Source organism: Rhineura floridana, chromosome 3, assembly GCF_030035675.1.
Source record: "Rhineura floridana isolate rRhiFlo1 chromosome 3, rRhiFlo1.hap2, whole genome shotgun sequence".
Lineage (NCBI taxonomy): Eukaryota > Metazoa > Chordata > Lepidosauria > Squamata > Rhineuridae > Rhineura > Rhineura floridana.
Genome location: NC_084482.1, coordinates 230,666,058 through 230,680,701, shown reverse-complemented (window position 1 = coordinate 230,680,701; position 14,644 = coordinate 230,666,058). Strand labels below are relative to the sequence as shown.

At 47.8% G+C, this 14,644-nt stretch overlaps 1 protein-coding gene across 5 annotated transcripts in view; it reads right to left on the bottom strand.

Moving 5' to 3' along the window:
* Nucleotides 1-14,644, bottom strand: part of LOC133381898 (zinc finger protein 91-like) — a 43,321-nt gene that overhangs the window by 13,239 nt on the left and 15,438 nt on the right. For 2 of the 5 annotated variants that reach the window (XM_061621468.1, XM_061621469.1), the window contains one exon: nucleotides 8,279-13,667. The exons of 2 other annotated variants lie outside the window; for them this stretch is intronic. In XM_061621468.1, the coding sequence (XP_061477452.1) occupies nucleotides 11,263-13,667 (2,405 nt within the window). In that variant the 3' untranslated portion in view covers nucleotides 8,279-11,262. Of the gene's footprint in view, nucleotides 1-6,727; nucleotides 8,105-8,278; nucleotides 13,668-14,644 lie in introns of those variants that run through there. One more of the 5 variants, XR_009761750.1, reaches the window with a different exon arrangement.

Genomic DNA, 14,644 nt, shown 5'->3' with positions numbered 1-14,644 from the left:
CAAAGTGGCCTCTTAACTGTCCAGTTTTCCCCCATCATATCCCCCTCTGGCAGTTTCTAGCTGCCAAATTCAATATTCAATGACATTTCATGTATTACTTTATCTACTTCCTCTAGATCAACGTTACCCAACCTTTTTCGACCCAACGCCCCTTTGCAAAATCTGTTTGTGCCCAACGCCCCCCTCAGATTAAGTATATGCCAATGCTTCCTATTATACTTAATATACTTAACAACAAACTCATTCAGTTTACCGGCATTCTTTCGTTAAACGAGTTCATTTAAACATCACAGAAACAACGGGTAGCGAGCGTGTCCCATTCCTGAAGAAAACCAGCGAATAACTGACTGTCTGCAACACCCGTTTGCACACGGCACTCATCCGTTGGAAGAATGCGCCCTCCACCAATACACCCAGCTTATCAAACACTCTCTCGTGATTGGTTCCAACATCCCTCAAGACAGCATCGGAACATTACCTAGTGCTGGGGAGTGGCTAATATCCCCATTCCTTGATATGACACTGGCCGCTATTCAGAATTTCTTTTCTAAAGAGCACACATTATTTATAGTGTTATTTCCATGAATTGAGACTATTAAATACATTCTAACTGGGGACAAAACAGTTTCAAAATTAATGATTTGTGTATTAAATAAAATTAAACTGAAATGCTTCAACTGTTGCATCAGACCACCAAATGTCAACGCCCCCCCTAATGAACCCAAACACCCCCTAAAGTTTGTAGTCATGCCAATGCCCCCTGAAAGGCTGTAATGCCCCCCTGGGGGGGCTACCACCCACGTTGGGAACCGCTGCTCTAGATCCTCCCTCTGTCATTGTTACCTTCATGTTCATCATTCATACATCAGCTTTTTGTGATGGACGTAGTAGTCTTTGTCACACAGCGACTAATACAACATAACACCAACTGGACTATTACATATATGAGCACGAGCAAGCATAATCCCATTATAACATCTTTTGGCAGATTTTTTACAAGGCCTCCTAGCCATCCCCCTGGATTCAGTAGCCATCCCCACCAAACAAAATCGCTACTCCGATCAACATAAGCTACTTTTGCTATTTGCTCGGCATGATCTATTCGGGAGTTGGCATGGGATTCAATCTCTCCAGCTGAACTGTTTATGTAGGAACAACATTCGCTTCCAATGAGGGCGCAATTTCCTCCATCCGTAGTGAGCAAATAGTCAAGCGCCACCCTCTTTTGGAGAGCCATAGAATCATATGACAGCTGACAAAGCGTCAAGGCGAGTTAAGCAGCAGAGCGAAAAGAGGGTAAGTAGCTCCCATTTATTCCATTATTTAATTGAAGTAAAACAGCTCAGAGCAATAAGTAATAAGGGCAGCCCAAGGTCACCCTGAGCTAGGAGCCAAATCCTGAAAGAACCTATATCTTAGGAGACAGATCCTAGGAGAAGGAAGCCCATAGAAAGCTAGTTTTCACCACCACCCTAGCAGGAAAGCTTCAGGGGACACTGTAAACAAGGCTAAATTCCAGTCGGAGAGAAGGGGGAAAAGGAAACTCCACCGACACATACAGGGAGAGAGTCAGCTCAGTCCTTGCTAAAAAGGGCAGCTTCAGCCTTCCTGAAACACAACCACAAGCTCTGTTTCCCTAGGTTAAAGAAAGGTCAGGCTGTTCTAGGTGGGAAAACAACAAACACAAAAGACTTGCCTGGAAGGCGCAGCCCCTTGATTAGATTAAAAGCATCCAAAAACTTAAACAGCCCCGCCCCTTGCTCAGGAAGGAAGGAAGCTTGAGAGAATACTAAAGTGTTAAGCCCCAGCTGATAGCCATCAGCCTCAAGTAACACATCATTGGCTGGCAGCAGTAGCTGGGAGGAACCAGCCACACATATAAAGTCAGAGCACCCTAGCGAGGGAGCCTGCTCCACGAGCTAGAGGGAGCCCCAGCTGACGAAGTGTCAAGGCGAGTTAGGCAGCAGAGCGAGTTAGGCAGCAGAGCGAGTTAGGCAGCAGAGCGAGTTAGGCAGCAGAGCGAGTTAGGCAGCAGAGCGAGTTAGGCAGCAGAGCGAGTTAGGCAGCAGAGCGAGTTAGGCAGCAGAGCGAGGAAGGCAGCAGAGCGAGGAAGGCAGCAGAGCGAGGAAGGCAGCAGAGCGAGGAAGGCAGCAGAGCGAGGAGGCCAGGGCCCCCCACTCTGCCCGTCTGTTCCCTGACCTCAACTAAACCACAGTCTCCAACCCATTGACGTAATAAACCTTAAACAAAACTATGCAGGTAAGAAGCCAGCAGGGGTGTGGGGGCTTTCCAGTGTTTTGCACTGCCTGCAGCATGTACGACTATCTGCCTGTTGGACAGAAGTCGTGGGTGTGCTCTCAGTGCAATGAGCTCCTGGCTCTCCGGGAACGACTTCATTTCCTTGAGGCCAAGGTGGCCGACCTGGAAAAGCTGAGAGAGGCAGAGAGGTGTGTGGAGGAGGCCTTCAGGGCCTTAAAAGCTTTAAAAGAAGATTAGACCAATTCATGGAGGACAGGGCTATCAATGGCTACTAGCCATGATGGCTGTGCTCTGCCACCCTAGTCAGAGGCAGCATGCTTCTGAAACCCAGTTGCCGGAAGCCTCAGGAGGGGAGAGTGTTCTTGCACTCGGGTCCTGCTTGCGGGCTTCCCCCAGGCACCTGGTTGGCCACTGTGAGAACAGGATGCTGGACTAGATGGGCCACTGGCCTGATCCAGCAGGCTCTTATGTTCTTAGATCACTGCACTCTGCAGGTGAGGGCCTCCTGCAGATACCATCTTATCAGGAGGTCTATTCTGTACAACATAGGAAATGGACCTTTAGTGGGGCAGTACGTACCCTGTGGAATTACCTCCCCTTAAATATGGACAGGCACCATCTCTGATATGTTTTTGGACACCTTTTGAAGACTTCCAACAAGCCTTTTAAGTTGAGACCTATCCCAGTCTGCTTCTGTGTTGGAATTGCTTTCTAATATGCTTTTAAACCTTTAAAAAGAAAACAATATGTTTAAAAAAATAGTCTTGAAACCGTTTTTCAATTAAATGTTTGTAAAGTTGTTTTGTTTTCACGTATTTTAATGTCTGTTTTTATGATGTTTTAAAGTGTTTTTAGTGTTTTTGTTTGCTGCCCAGGACTCCTGCTGGGAGGGAGGGAGGGATATAAATGAAATAATAAATAAAGTCTTTAAGAAATGAATGTTGTAAAACTACTCCTCTGTCCATTCCCCAGTATTTTTCCTGATATCTCCCAAGTCCCAAGCATTCTTGGGAGGGATCTCCAAACAAGAGCCTGTCTATTCAGATGACTGCTGTCAGTACACATGCAAGCTTAGGTGAGCACGTCAGAGGTGTAAGGAACCTAAATAGCCTCCGGGCAAAGGGGAGAGCGTGAGGACCCTGGATCCTGTGCATTCATAGCAAAGAGGCTGTCCAGGTGGTTTCACCCACCCCCCACTTCCCCCATGTTAACCCCTTAGATCTTCATCCCAGGCAACTACTAAGTCCCCTTTTCATCCTCCCAACCCCATTTCTGAAGCCCTCCTCTCATCTGTTAACAAAAGAATCCAACCCCCATTCCAGATCACAGCAGCCTCTTTCCTTACCCTTTCCTGCCACCTACTGTATTGCCCCCGAGCAGTGGGCACTCAAGGTTCAGGCATACCAGAGAGGCGTAAGTTTGCTTAAAAGGAGAGGTTTATTGGATAACTTTCTACCCACACGTGCACCCAATAAGGTGGAACAAGCTGAATGGCTTTGCACAAACCCCTGCCAGCCTGAACCCCAAACTGGGCAACAAGGAACCCTTTTATAGGATACATGTTTACAGCACAGTAACGAGCAACTAATTACTACAAAGGATTAAGTCACTGCTTTCCCAGCATAGCACTCCAGTGACGGAGGCTCTTTCCAGAGTCCAACATCATAACAATAGCTGATAAGCACAGCCTCTAGTTTCCTGGCGGGGAGGTGAATTGCTCCAAGGTCCACACTATCTGGTTCATAAGGCACCTTCCCAGCATCCCTGGCAGAGCATCAGACGGGAATGCTCATCAGCAGCCTCAGATTAGGCACCAGGTGGCTCTGAGCTCACATTGGCCGTCCCTTGACCCATCTCACACTGAAAGCTAGACTAGAGAAAACTAAGACTGGGGGGGAATACAAGCTCCCCCTACCTACAGGCAGCTATTCTGCTGATGAAGAGGCTAAGCATCTGCCCACGGGCCAATTCATTCCACCCCCAATGGTCAAGGGGCAGCCCAATGTGTCTTTGTCCCATCCTTCAACCTCGGTGGGGTATCAGTCATTCTCTAAAGTAGCACATTACATACTAATACTACACCACCAATATACACAAGTAGGAAGCCACATATAACAGTGATCCCAAATGCAAAACCAGTAACTGACCACCCCCTGCTCCCCTGCAACCAGGCTGGGCTCAGGTTACAGCTTGAGTCCGATTTCTAGTATACACCCCCACAATTGAACAGACACAGCATGATGCATGACCGTATTGCAAAAGCCTATCAGCATGATTCCTAAAGGGAAAAGTCATCAAACACCTCATATCCCCCCACGCATGCAAACATCAGAAGCGAACAGCATTTCAAAAGGCAGTACTGAAGTCATCAGAAGTCTTGCAGCAAATCAGTACACAGTCCCATATGCCTAACCCCCGCCCCAAGCCACGTGGTCACCCACCCGGCCCTTTGTCTTGGGGCTTCAGGGAGTTTACGATCCACGCTGATCCACGCTGCTGCCTGCAGGATCTCGGGACTCCAGGAACAGATGTGTCTTCTCATCAGCGTGCAGCAGGACGTAGCCAGTTCCTTCTCCCTCTTGGCTTTGGGAAAAGTCTTTAGGACGGTCCACTTCATCGCCTTCTCCCTACCCTATATGAAAGTTCCGCCACAAGTCTTTATCTGGGGGCATCTTCTTCAGGGCTAGCTGGCCTAGCCCTCCCAGGTTGACAGCAAGAAATTGGCTCTGTCCTCCCTCACAATAAATTGTGGGCTCAAACAAAGGCAAATAACCCTCCCTGTGTCTCTCACTCTCTAAACTCACAGGGCACGGGGTGCCTCTCACTGATGGAATTTGCCCAGGGACTGCCCCCAGGGCCAGTTCTAAAGGGCGGCCAGGTGAGGCACTGGCCTGAGGGCCCCAGAGCTACAGGAGCCCCTCTGCTCCCCTTCCATGATACATCCCCGCACGCCCCCCACCTACCTGTCAGCCGGCTTTTTAGCATTGCCTTTAATGAAGATGGCGGCCGCAGCTTCCCTAAGGTACTGAAGTCGCTGCCGCCATCTTAGTTGATGGCAGTGATGTGCACACGTAGCAAGCACAAGTGCCATCAACAAAGATGGCAGCAGAGGCATCATCCCCTTAAAGAAACCATGGCCGCCATTTTCATTAAGGGCAATGGTAAAAGACAAGAGACAGGTAGGTGGGGTGGGGGGCTGCACGCGCATGCGCGCATGAGCACATGCACGCACACATGCTGGAACCTAGGGCAAGCTGATGCCCAAGGTCCCCGACATGTCTGGAGCCGGCCCCGACTGCCCCATCATAGGAACTGCCTCCCCCCACAAGACCGTTATGGGGCAGCGAAGGGGCAAAGTCACTGGGGAACTTTATCCCTCCCATCTCTCCAGGTGCTGGAAGCTTCCCTTGGGCTTGCATTCCCGCCTCTGGCTTTCCCTTCTCCACTTTTTCTTGCACTGCCATTTCTCCAGGCACTGGCAGCTACGAGTGCACGTACGCCTCCAGCTCCTCCTCCTGCCCTTCCTCCTCCCCAGCTGGCACACACAGAGCAAACAGCTTCTTCTCCTGCACTTTCTCTTTCACAGCAGGCCCACGTGGAGCAGAGAAATCTATCAGCAGCATCTCGTCTTCAGCCGCTTCCCCACTTTCTTCCAGGGCCGCTTCCTCTTCATTTTCCAGCCTGCCTTCCGTCAACTTCTGGGGCTTAACTTCCAGTGTTTTCCTGTCCTCTCCTCTGGCAGGTTCCTGGAAATCACAGCTTCTTCCTCTTCCCCCGCTACTGACGGCAACTCCTTGCAGTCCATCCCCTCTAGCTGCCTGTTCTGGGTGCCCTGCAGCTGGGCTCCTGGGCCACTCCTGACCCCTTGCAGCGGCTGATAAGGTGGGGCTCTTGCCTCCTTGCACGGGGTCTCCTTTTCCTCTTCAGAGATGCTCTCAAATATCTCTCCCATCTGTTGCCGGTGCGCCTGCCACTCCTGTTGCCTTTGTGGCTGCTCCTCCTGGCTCTCTCTCTTCTGTACGAGGGGGCAAGCTTGAACCACAGGCACTGCTGCCTCGCTTTTCCCCTCGCTCTCACCGTCTCCCTGATCTTCAGTTTCAGGGTCACAGTCAGGAGAGGTGTTGATGCTACGCACTTTGGTGTGCTCTGGGCATTTCTTCCGGGTTCCGCAAATGAGCCTACCCGCCAAATTTTCAGCTTTATGTCACAGAATCTACACTCTGCTCCTCCTTGCAGCTACCAGTCTAGCTGGCACGCAGTCTCCCTTTACTTGTGGCCATGCTGTTGCTAATTGCTTTGTGCCTGGGGCCCACATCTCATGCTGCAGCCAATCCAGAAGTCAGTTCTTCCATCTGACAACCGCATCCTCCTTCCCTCTGATGTGTCTGAACATCTCGGCTCTTTTAGTACCCTGCTTGCTGCGCCAAATGTATTGCCCCCCAGCAGTGGGCACTTAAGGGTCAGGGGTACCAGAGAGACATATGACACAGACTCAGCAAGTTTGCTTAAAAGGAGAGATTTATTGGATAACTTTCTACCCGCACATGCACCCAATAAGGTGGAACAAGCTGAATGACTTTGCACAAAGCCCTGCCAGCCTGAACTACGAACTGGGCAACAAGGAACCCTTTTATAGGATACATGTTTACAGCACAGTAATGAGGAACTTGTAAAGGCTGGCTGGGGTACTCCCCCATGCCTTCCTTTGTCCCAGGAGTCAATCCCCAACCCAGGGCAATTGATCCTGGCAAATATCCTGCTTTGCCAAGGCTGTGCATGCTCACAACAGCCCTGTAAGGTAGTCAACTGCCACCACCCTCCTTACTGGTTAGCCACTCTGTGTTGAAGGGGAACCCAGAGCCCAGTCACCCACCCAGGCTTCTACAGGGCAATTTATTTATTTATTTATTAAGCTTATAAACCGCCCGACTAGCAATAGCTCTCTGGGCGGTAAACAAAGTACAGTAAAATCATAATACAATACCAGAGGACATAAAAACAATCAAAAATCAATTACAACAATTTGTATAAATTTAAGTTAAACTAAATTAAAATGCTTCGGTGAAAAGAAAGGTTTTCACTTGGCGCTGAAAAGAAAACAGCGTCTGCGCCAAGCGCACCTCCACAAGGAGACTGTTCCACAATTCGGGGGCCACCACTGAGAAGGCCCTAGATCTTGTCACCACCCTCCGGGCATCCCTATGAGTAGGGGCCCGGAGGAGGGCCTTCGTTGTGGAACGTAGTGTACGGGCTGGTTCATATCGGGAGAGGCGTTCCAACAGGTATCGTGGCCCTGCGCCGTATAAGGCTTTATAGGTTAATACCAACACTTTGAATCTAGCCTGGAAGCTTATTGGCAGCCAGTGCAAGCGAGCCAGAACAGGTGTTATGTGCTCGGACCGCTTGGTCCTTGTTAGCAGTCTGGCTGCCGCATTTTGCACTAGGTGTAGCTTCCGAACAGTCTTCAAAGGTAGCCCTACGTAGAGCGCATTGCAGTAGTCTAAGCGTGAGGTTACTACAGCATGTACGACTGATGTAAGGTCCTCTTTACTCAAATAGGGGCGTAGCTGGGCTACCAACCGAAGTTGGTAGAACGCATTCCTTGCCACCGAGGCTACTTGAGCCTCAAGTGAGAGGGAAGAGTCAAAAAGGACTCCCAGACTACGAACCCGCTCCTTTGGGGGGAGTGTAACCCCATCCAGGACAGGGTATATATCCACCATCCGATCAGAGAAACCATCCACCAACAGCATCTCAGTCTTGTCTGGATTGAGCTTCAGCTTGTTAACCCTCATCCAGTCCATTGTCGCGGCCAGGCATCGGTTCAGGGCATCGACAGCCTCACCTGAAGAAGTTGAAAAGGAGAAGTAGAGCTGTGTGTCATCACGAGCAAGAGCCAAAATACACTCCTTGTTCCTAAACGCTTTAGGTAAAACACTTTAAACTTACATGGTAGTTATGGTCGATGGTAAGGACTGAATTTAGGACTGGTCTCTCTTGTGAAATGAACACACACTGATAATAAAATTAAAGTTTATTTAAAAATAAAAGAAAAGTAAAAGAATACAAATACAAAGGTAACAAGATAAAAGAGGTGCACAAGGTCTAGCAGTAAAATATTTCCCTAAAGACCACACCCAAAGGGGCAAGGTACAGCAGACGATGTGAGAGTTCAGTCACAAACAAAAATAACAAAGTCTATCTAGCCTATGCTATACTTACAGAACTAGCCTTCTCCCCTCAGAGAGTTTCTGGTCAGGAAGATAAGTTGCAACCACAACTGAGCAGCATCAAGCAGGCATGATGGCTCCCAAAGGTGGAATAAAAACCTAGGCTTTCTGCCCCACACTTATGGCAAAAATCCCTGGCAACAGTCAGAGGCAATTAACCACTGAAGGATGTTATGATGAGATGAAAAAACTCCTTCCTCACAGGACACAAGGCGCCTCCTCCTCCAACTCCCCAAGGTTTATGGCCTGGACGGCACCAGGCCCCTTTGCTGATCACAAGGTGTTAGCTGGGCCTTGTCATCATCCTCAGCTGCGCTGTAAAACGGCCAAGTCATGCCTGTGAGCAAAACCGGTTGTTAACCTTTCAGGATCTTAGGCTATCAAAAGAGTATCAAGAAGAAAGACCCCACAATTCCTTGCTCTGCAGCCATTTTAGTTGCAGGCCAGGGGCAAGCTGGCATGACACAACTAATTACTACGAAGGATTAAGTCACTGCTTTCCCAGCATAACACTCCAGCGATGGAGGCTCTTTCCAGGGTCCTACATCATAACAATAGCTGATAAGCGTAGCCTCTAGTTTCCTGGCAGGGATTGCTCCAAGGTCCACACTATCTGGTTCATAAGGCACCTTCCCAGCATCCCTGGCAGAGCATCAGACGGGAATGCTCATCAGCAGCCTCAGATTAGGCACCAGGTGGCTCTGAGCTCACATTGGCCGTCCCTTGACCCATCTCACACTGAAAGCTAGACTAGAGAAAACTAAGACTGGGGGGGAATACAAGCTCCCCCTACCTACAGGCAGCTATTCTGCTGATGAAGAGGCTAAGCATCTGTCCAGGGGCCAATACACCTACAAAGAACAGCTCAATGGGTGTGGGGAGAAGAGGAGGAGGAAGCCAGAGCCCCCCCTAGAGGCTGAGTGTATCACTACACCATGACAACAATTTAATATGTCTATTATATAGAGGGACAAATATTTCAAGACAACACTTTGGCATTGGCTCTCACAGCAGTGTGCAAATAAACAACAGATGATACAATACAACAATAAAACAAGTGGCCACAGCAGAAAGTTTAAAACAGCAGCAAACAGAAAGACCTAAGTCCCCTCCCCAGCAGTCTTGTGATTGAAACTGCAGCCTCCCTCACACGGCTGAATTTTGTCTGCATGCGTGTGTGTTTCATATATATCGTATAAATTCCAGGAAAAGCTATAGGCAACTGAGCATCACATATTGCTTGATTCTTAGCCTGGCCACCAGGGGAAACTGGGGCATGATGATTCCTCCCTCCCCCCCAAAAAAAAACTCTACAGAGAACAAGCAGATTGGTTATTATGTTAGGAGGTTAGGATTCACTGAGTGTCTTTTGGGGATGATGGATGAAAGAGACTCTTACCATCTCTCTCCTTACCTCCCTTGAAGTCTCCTGGTCCACCCCTCCCTCAGTCTCTGAAGCCCCTTCCCAAATCTACTCTCTCTCTTCCCCTACCCGTCCAGCCCAAGGAGAAGATCACCCCCACAGAGGATGATTCACCATCACACAACACTTTGCTGATTTGCACCGTGGACGCCTTCCCCCCCTCAAAGATCGATATCAAGTGTTCAGGAATGGGAAGAAGGAGAGCAGAGTGTGGACCACAGATGTCACCCGGAATGAGGACTGGACATTCCAGATCGAGGTGAAGCTGGAGGTGCAGCCAAAGCGCGGAGATATCTACACCTGCCAGGTAGAGCATGCCCGCTTCGAGGGCTCTGTCACCTTGCAGTAGGGTATGACAGCCCTGATCCATCTTCCTAATCTCCTGGAGTGGAGGCAGACTCTTTCAAAAGGGGGCACCCCTGGGCCAAGGTCTCTCTGGGGATGCATCCTTTGGGCGCTTATCCCAGGCCTGCCTTTCCTCACTCAAAGCTTCTTCTTTGATTTTCTTTCTTCAGATGCACAATCGGACTCTGCCAAGAGCAAGATGTGGATGGGGATCGTGTGGCAACTGGATTCACCTTCTACCTGAAGAGCAAGAAAGGTAATGAGGGCAGTGCCGGGGGAAGTGGAAGTTTAATGTAATAGTCCAGTTGGTGTTATGTTGTATTAGACACTGTGTGACAAAGACTACTAAGTCCATCACAAAAATTGATGTTCGAATGATGCACATGAAGGTAGCAATGACAGAGGGGGAGGATCTACAGGAAGTAGATAAAGTAATACATGAAATGTCATTAATTGAATATTGAATGTGGCAGGTAGAAACTGCCAGAAGGGAGGATATGATGGGGAAAAACTGGACAACTGAGAGGCCATTTTGGCTTCTACAGCTGCCTTGGCCTCAGCATCCATCTTGGGTGCTCACCCATCTCTGGAAAAGCCAAAACCTCTCTGTCTCTGCAAAGGAAAAACTGACAGGCCTCAAAAATAGCAGGTGAAGGGAAGTGGAGCAGTCTGTGGTTAAGCTAAGAGGAGAAGATTCTCGGGGGTCTGAAACTCCGCATAAAAATCCTGTTGGTAGCCATATGGATCCTTTGATGCAAAGAAAGAGTTGAATTCTGCTTAAAGCTATTTCCACATTCAAAGCATTTATACATCTCTTCCCTTGTACGGATCCTTCGATGTGCCTGAAGGTAGCCATTCTGACAAAAGGTCTTTCAACACTACAACCAGGTATAAGGTTTGTCCCCTGTGTGACATCTTTGATATGAAGTAAGGTGGCTACTCTGACTGAAGCTCTCTGCACACTCCAAGCATTGATAAGGTTTATTTATTTATTTGTTTGTTTATTTATTTGTGAGTTCTTTCATGCACCGTAAGGGCACATCTCTCACTGAAGCTTTTTTCACACTCCAAGCATTTATAAGGTTCGTCTCCTCTGTGAGTTCTTTGATGCAAAGTAAGGTGGCTACTCTGACAGAAGCTCTTTCCACACTCCAGGCATTGATATGGTTTGTCTTCTATGTGAGTTCTTTGATGCACCATAAGGTGACTACTCCGACTGAAGCTTTTTCCACACTTCAAGCATTGATAAGGTTTGTCCCCTGAGTGAGTTCTTTCATGTGTACTAAGGGTGCCACTCTGACTAAAGCTCTTTCCACACTCCAAGCATTGATAAGGTTTCTCCCCTGTGTGAGTTCTTTCATGTGTACTAAGGGTGCCACTCTGACTGAAGGTCTTTCCACACTCCAAGCATTGATAAGGTTTCTCCCCTGTGTGAGTTTTGTGATGCACTGTAAGGGTGCTAATCCATCTGAAGCTCTTTCCACATTCGAAGCATGTATAAGGTTTGTCTCCTGTGTGAATTCTTTGATGCACTGTAAGGGTGCTACTCCACCTGAAGCTCTTTCCACATTCAAAGCATGTATAAGGTTTGTCCCCTGTGTGAGTTCTTTGATGCATAGTAAGGTTGCCACTCTGACTGAAGCTCTTTCCGCACTCCAAGCATTCATAAGGTTTGTCCCCCGTGTGAGTTTTGTGATGCGAAGTAAGGGCACTACTCCGACTGAAGCTCTTTCCACACTCCAAGCATTTATAAGGTTTGTCCCCTGTATGAATTCTTTGATGCAGCGTAAGGCAGCTACTCCACCTGAAGCTCTTTCGACACTGCAAGCATTGATACGGTTTGTCCCCTGTGTGAGTTCTTTCATGTATCCTAAGGGTGCCACTCTGACTAAAGCTCTTTCCACACTCCAAGCATTTATAAGGTTTGTCCCTCGTGTGAGTTTTGTGATGCCAACTAAGGGTGCTACTCTGACTGAAGCTCTTTCCACACTCCAAGCATTTATAAGGTTTGTCCCTCGTGTGAGTTTTGTGATGCCAACTAAGGGTGCTACTCTGACTGAAGCTCTTTCCACACTCCAAGCATTTATAAGGTTTGTCCCTCGTGTGAGTTTTGTGATGCCAACTAAGGGTGCTACTCTGACTGAAGCTCTTTCCACACTCCAAGCATTTATAAGGTTTGTCCCTCGTGTGAGTTTTGTGATGCCAACTAAGGGTGCTACTCCGACTGAAGCTCTTTCCACACTTCAAGCATTTATAAGGTTTGTCCCCTGTGTGAGTTCTGTAATGACAAGTAAGGTAGCTACTCTCTCTGAAGCTCTTTCCACACTCCAAGCATTTATAAGGTTTGTCCCCCGTGTGAGTTTTGTGATGCGAAGTAAGGTGGCTACTGTTACTGAAGCTCTTTCCACACTGCAAGCATTGATACGGTTTGTCCCCTGTGTGAGTTCTTTCATGTATCCTAAGGGTGCCACTCTGACTAAAGCACTTTCCACATTCCAAGCATTTATAAGGTTTGTCCCCTGTGTGACATCTTTGATGTGAAGTAAGGGTGCCACTCCGAGTGAAGCTCTTTCCACACTCCAAGCATTTATAAGGTTTGTCCCCTGTGTGTGTTCTTTGATGCACCATAAGGGTGTTACTGCGACTGAAGCTCTTTCCACACTCCAAGCATTGATAAGGTTTGTCCCCTGTGTGAGTTCTTCTATGTTTACTAAAGCCACTACTGTCACTGAAGCTCTTTCCACACTCCAAGCATTCATAAGGTTTGTCCCCTGTGTGAGTTCTTTGATGCAAAATAAGGTGGCTACTCTGACTGAAGCTCTTTCCACACTCCAAGCATTTATAAGGTTTGTCTCCCGTGTGAGTTCTTTGATGAAAAGTAAGGGTGCTACTCTGACTGAAGCTCTTTCCACACTCCAAGCATTTATAAGGTTTGTCTCCCGTGTGAGTTCTTTGATGCGAAGTAAGGTGGCCACTCCGACTGAAGCTCTTTCCACACTCCAAGCATTCATAAGGTTTGTCCCCTGTGTGAGTTCTGTGATGCAAAGTAAGGGTGCTACTCTGACTGAAGCTCTTGCCACACTCCAAGCATGTATGAGGTTTGTCTCCCGTGTGAGTTCTTTGATGAAAAGTAAGGGTGCTACTCTGACTGAAGCTCTTTCCACACTCGAAGCATTTATAAGGTTTGTCTCCTGTGTGAGTTCTTTGATGCGAAGTAAGGTTGCTACTCCACCTGAAGCTCTTTCCACACTCCAAGCATGTATGAGGTTTGTCCCCTGTGTGAGTCTGTCTCTCCTCTTGTCTCTTTGCTTCATCTTGACTCCTCAGTTTCTGCTCCTGCATCTGCTCCTCAGCTTTTTCCACTGATACTTCAGATGTTTCTCCCTCAGCCTTGACCCCCCAGATGTATCCTGATGGAATGAAAAGGAAAGGAGATAAAATGCTGTGGAGAAATCCTGTGAATATATTATGATTTGTACTTTGAAAACATATTTCTGGGAGCTCTGTTGAGTAGTATGTGCTTGGTAAGATGCAGAGAGAGACAATTGTAACAAAACTCTGCTCTCTTGTTCCTCCATTTAAGGTGGACAGCCCAGTACCTATGCAAAGCTGAAATTTACAAACCTAGGATGGATCCTGTCTGACAGGAACATGGCCGTTTCCAATACCCAGAGGGAAACTCACATCCCCTCCCTCCCTCCCTCCCAAAAAGGTTAGTCCCCTGTTACCTGCAACACGAGACAGTGCTGGAAGATGAGACCCCTAGATGAGCTGCTGGGGAAGAACAACGGACAAGTACGAGTAGCGCTGTGACTAATGACGCAGCTGAGTGAAAGCCGAAAGGAAGCCCAGAGGTTGATGCGCACAGATGCAGAAGGAGAGTCGCATCAATATTACAATACTTGGTGTGAGTGAATTAATATGGATGGGAATAGGACATTTTCAGGCAGCTACAAAATATTTTATGCAGGAAATGATAAATTAAGAAGAGACGGGATTGCTCTAATGGTGAGAAGTGACATAGCAAAAGCAATTTGGAGCTATAATGCAAAATTTGAGTGAGTGACGTCAATGAGATTTAATGGGAAACCTATCAACATAACTATCATCTAAGTCCATCTCCAATTGCAAACACAGAAGAAGAGGAAATTGAGAGATTTTACGCAGAAGTACAGGAAGAAATTAAAGGAAATTTAAACCATGAGTAGGGATGTTGAATAATCAACAGGGGAACACACTGACTGACTGAGATGAAATAAAAGGAAGATGGAAGCAATACACTGAAGAACTCTATAAAAGAGAAGCCAGGATGACAGATTCATTCACGGAGGAACCATATGATGAAGAATCAGAAATTTTAGAATGTCAGGTGAAAGCTGCTCTTAAA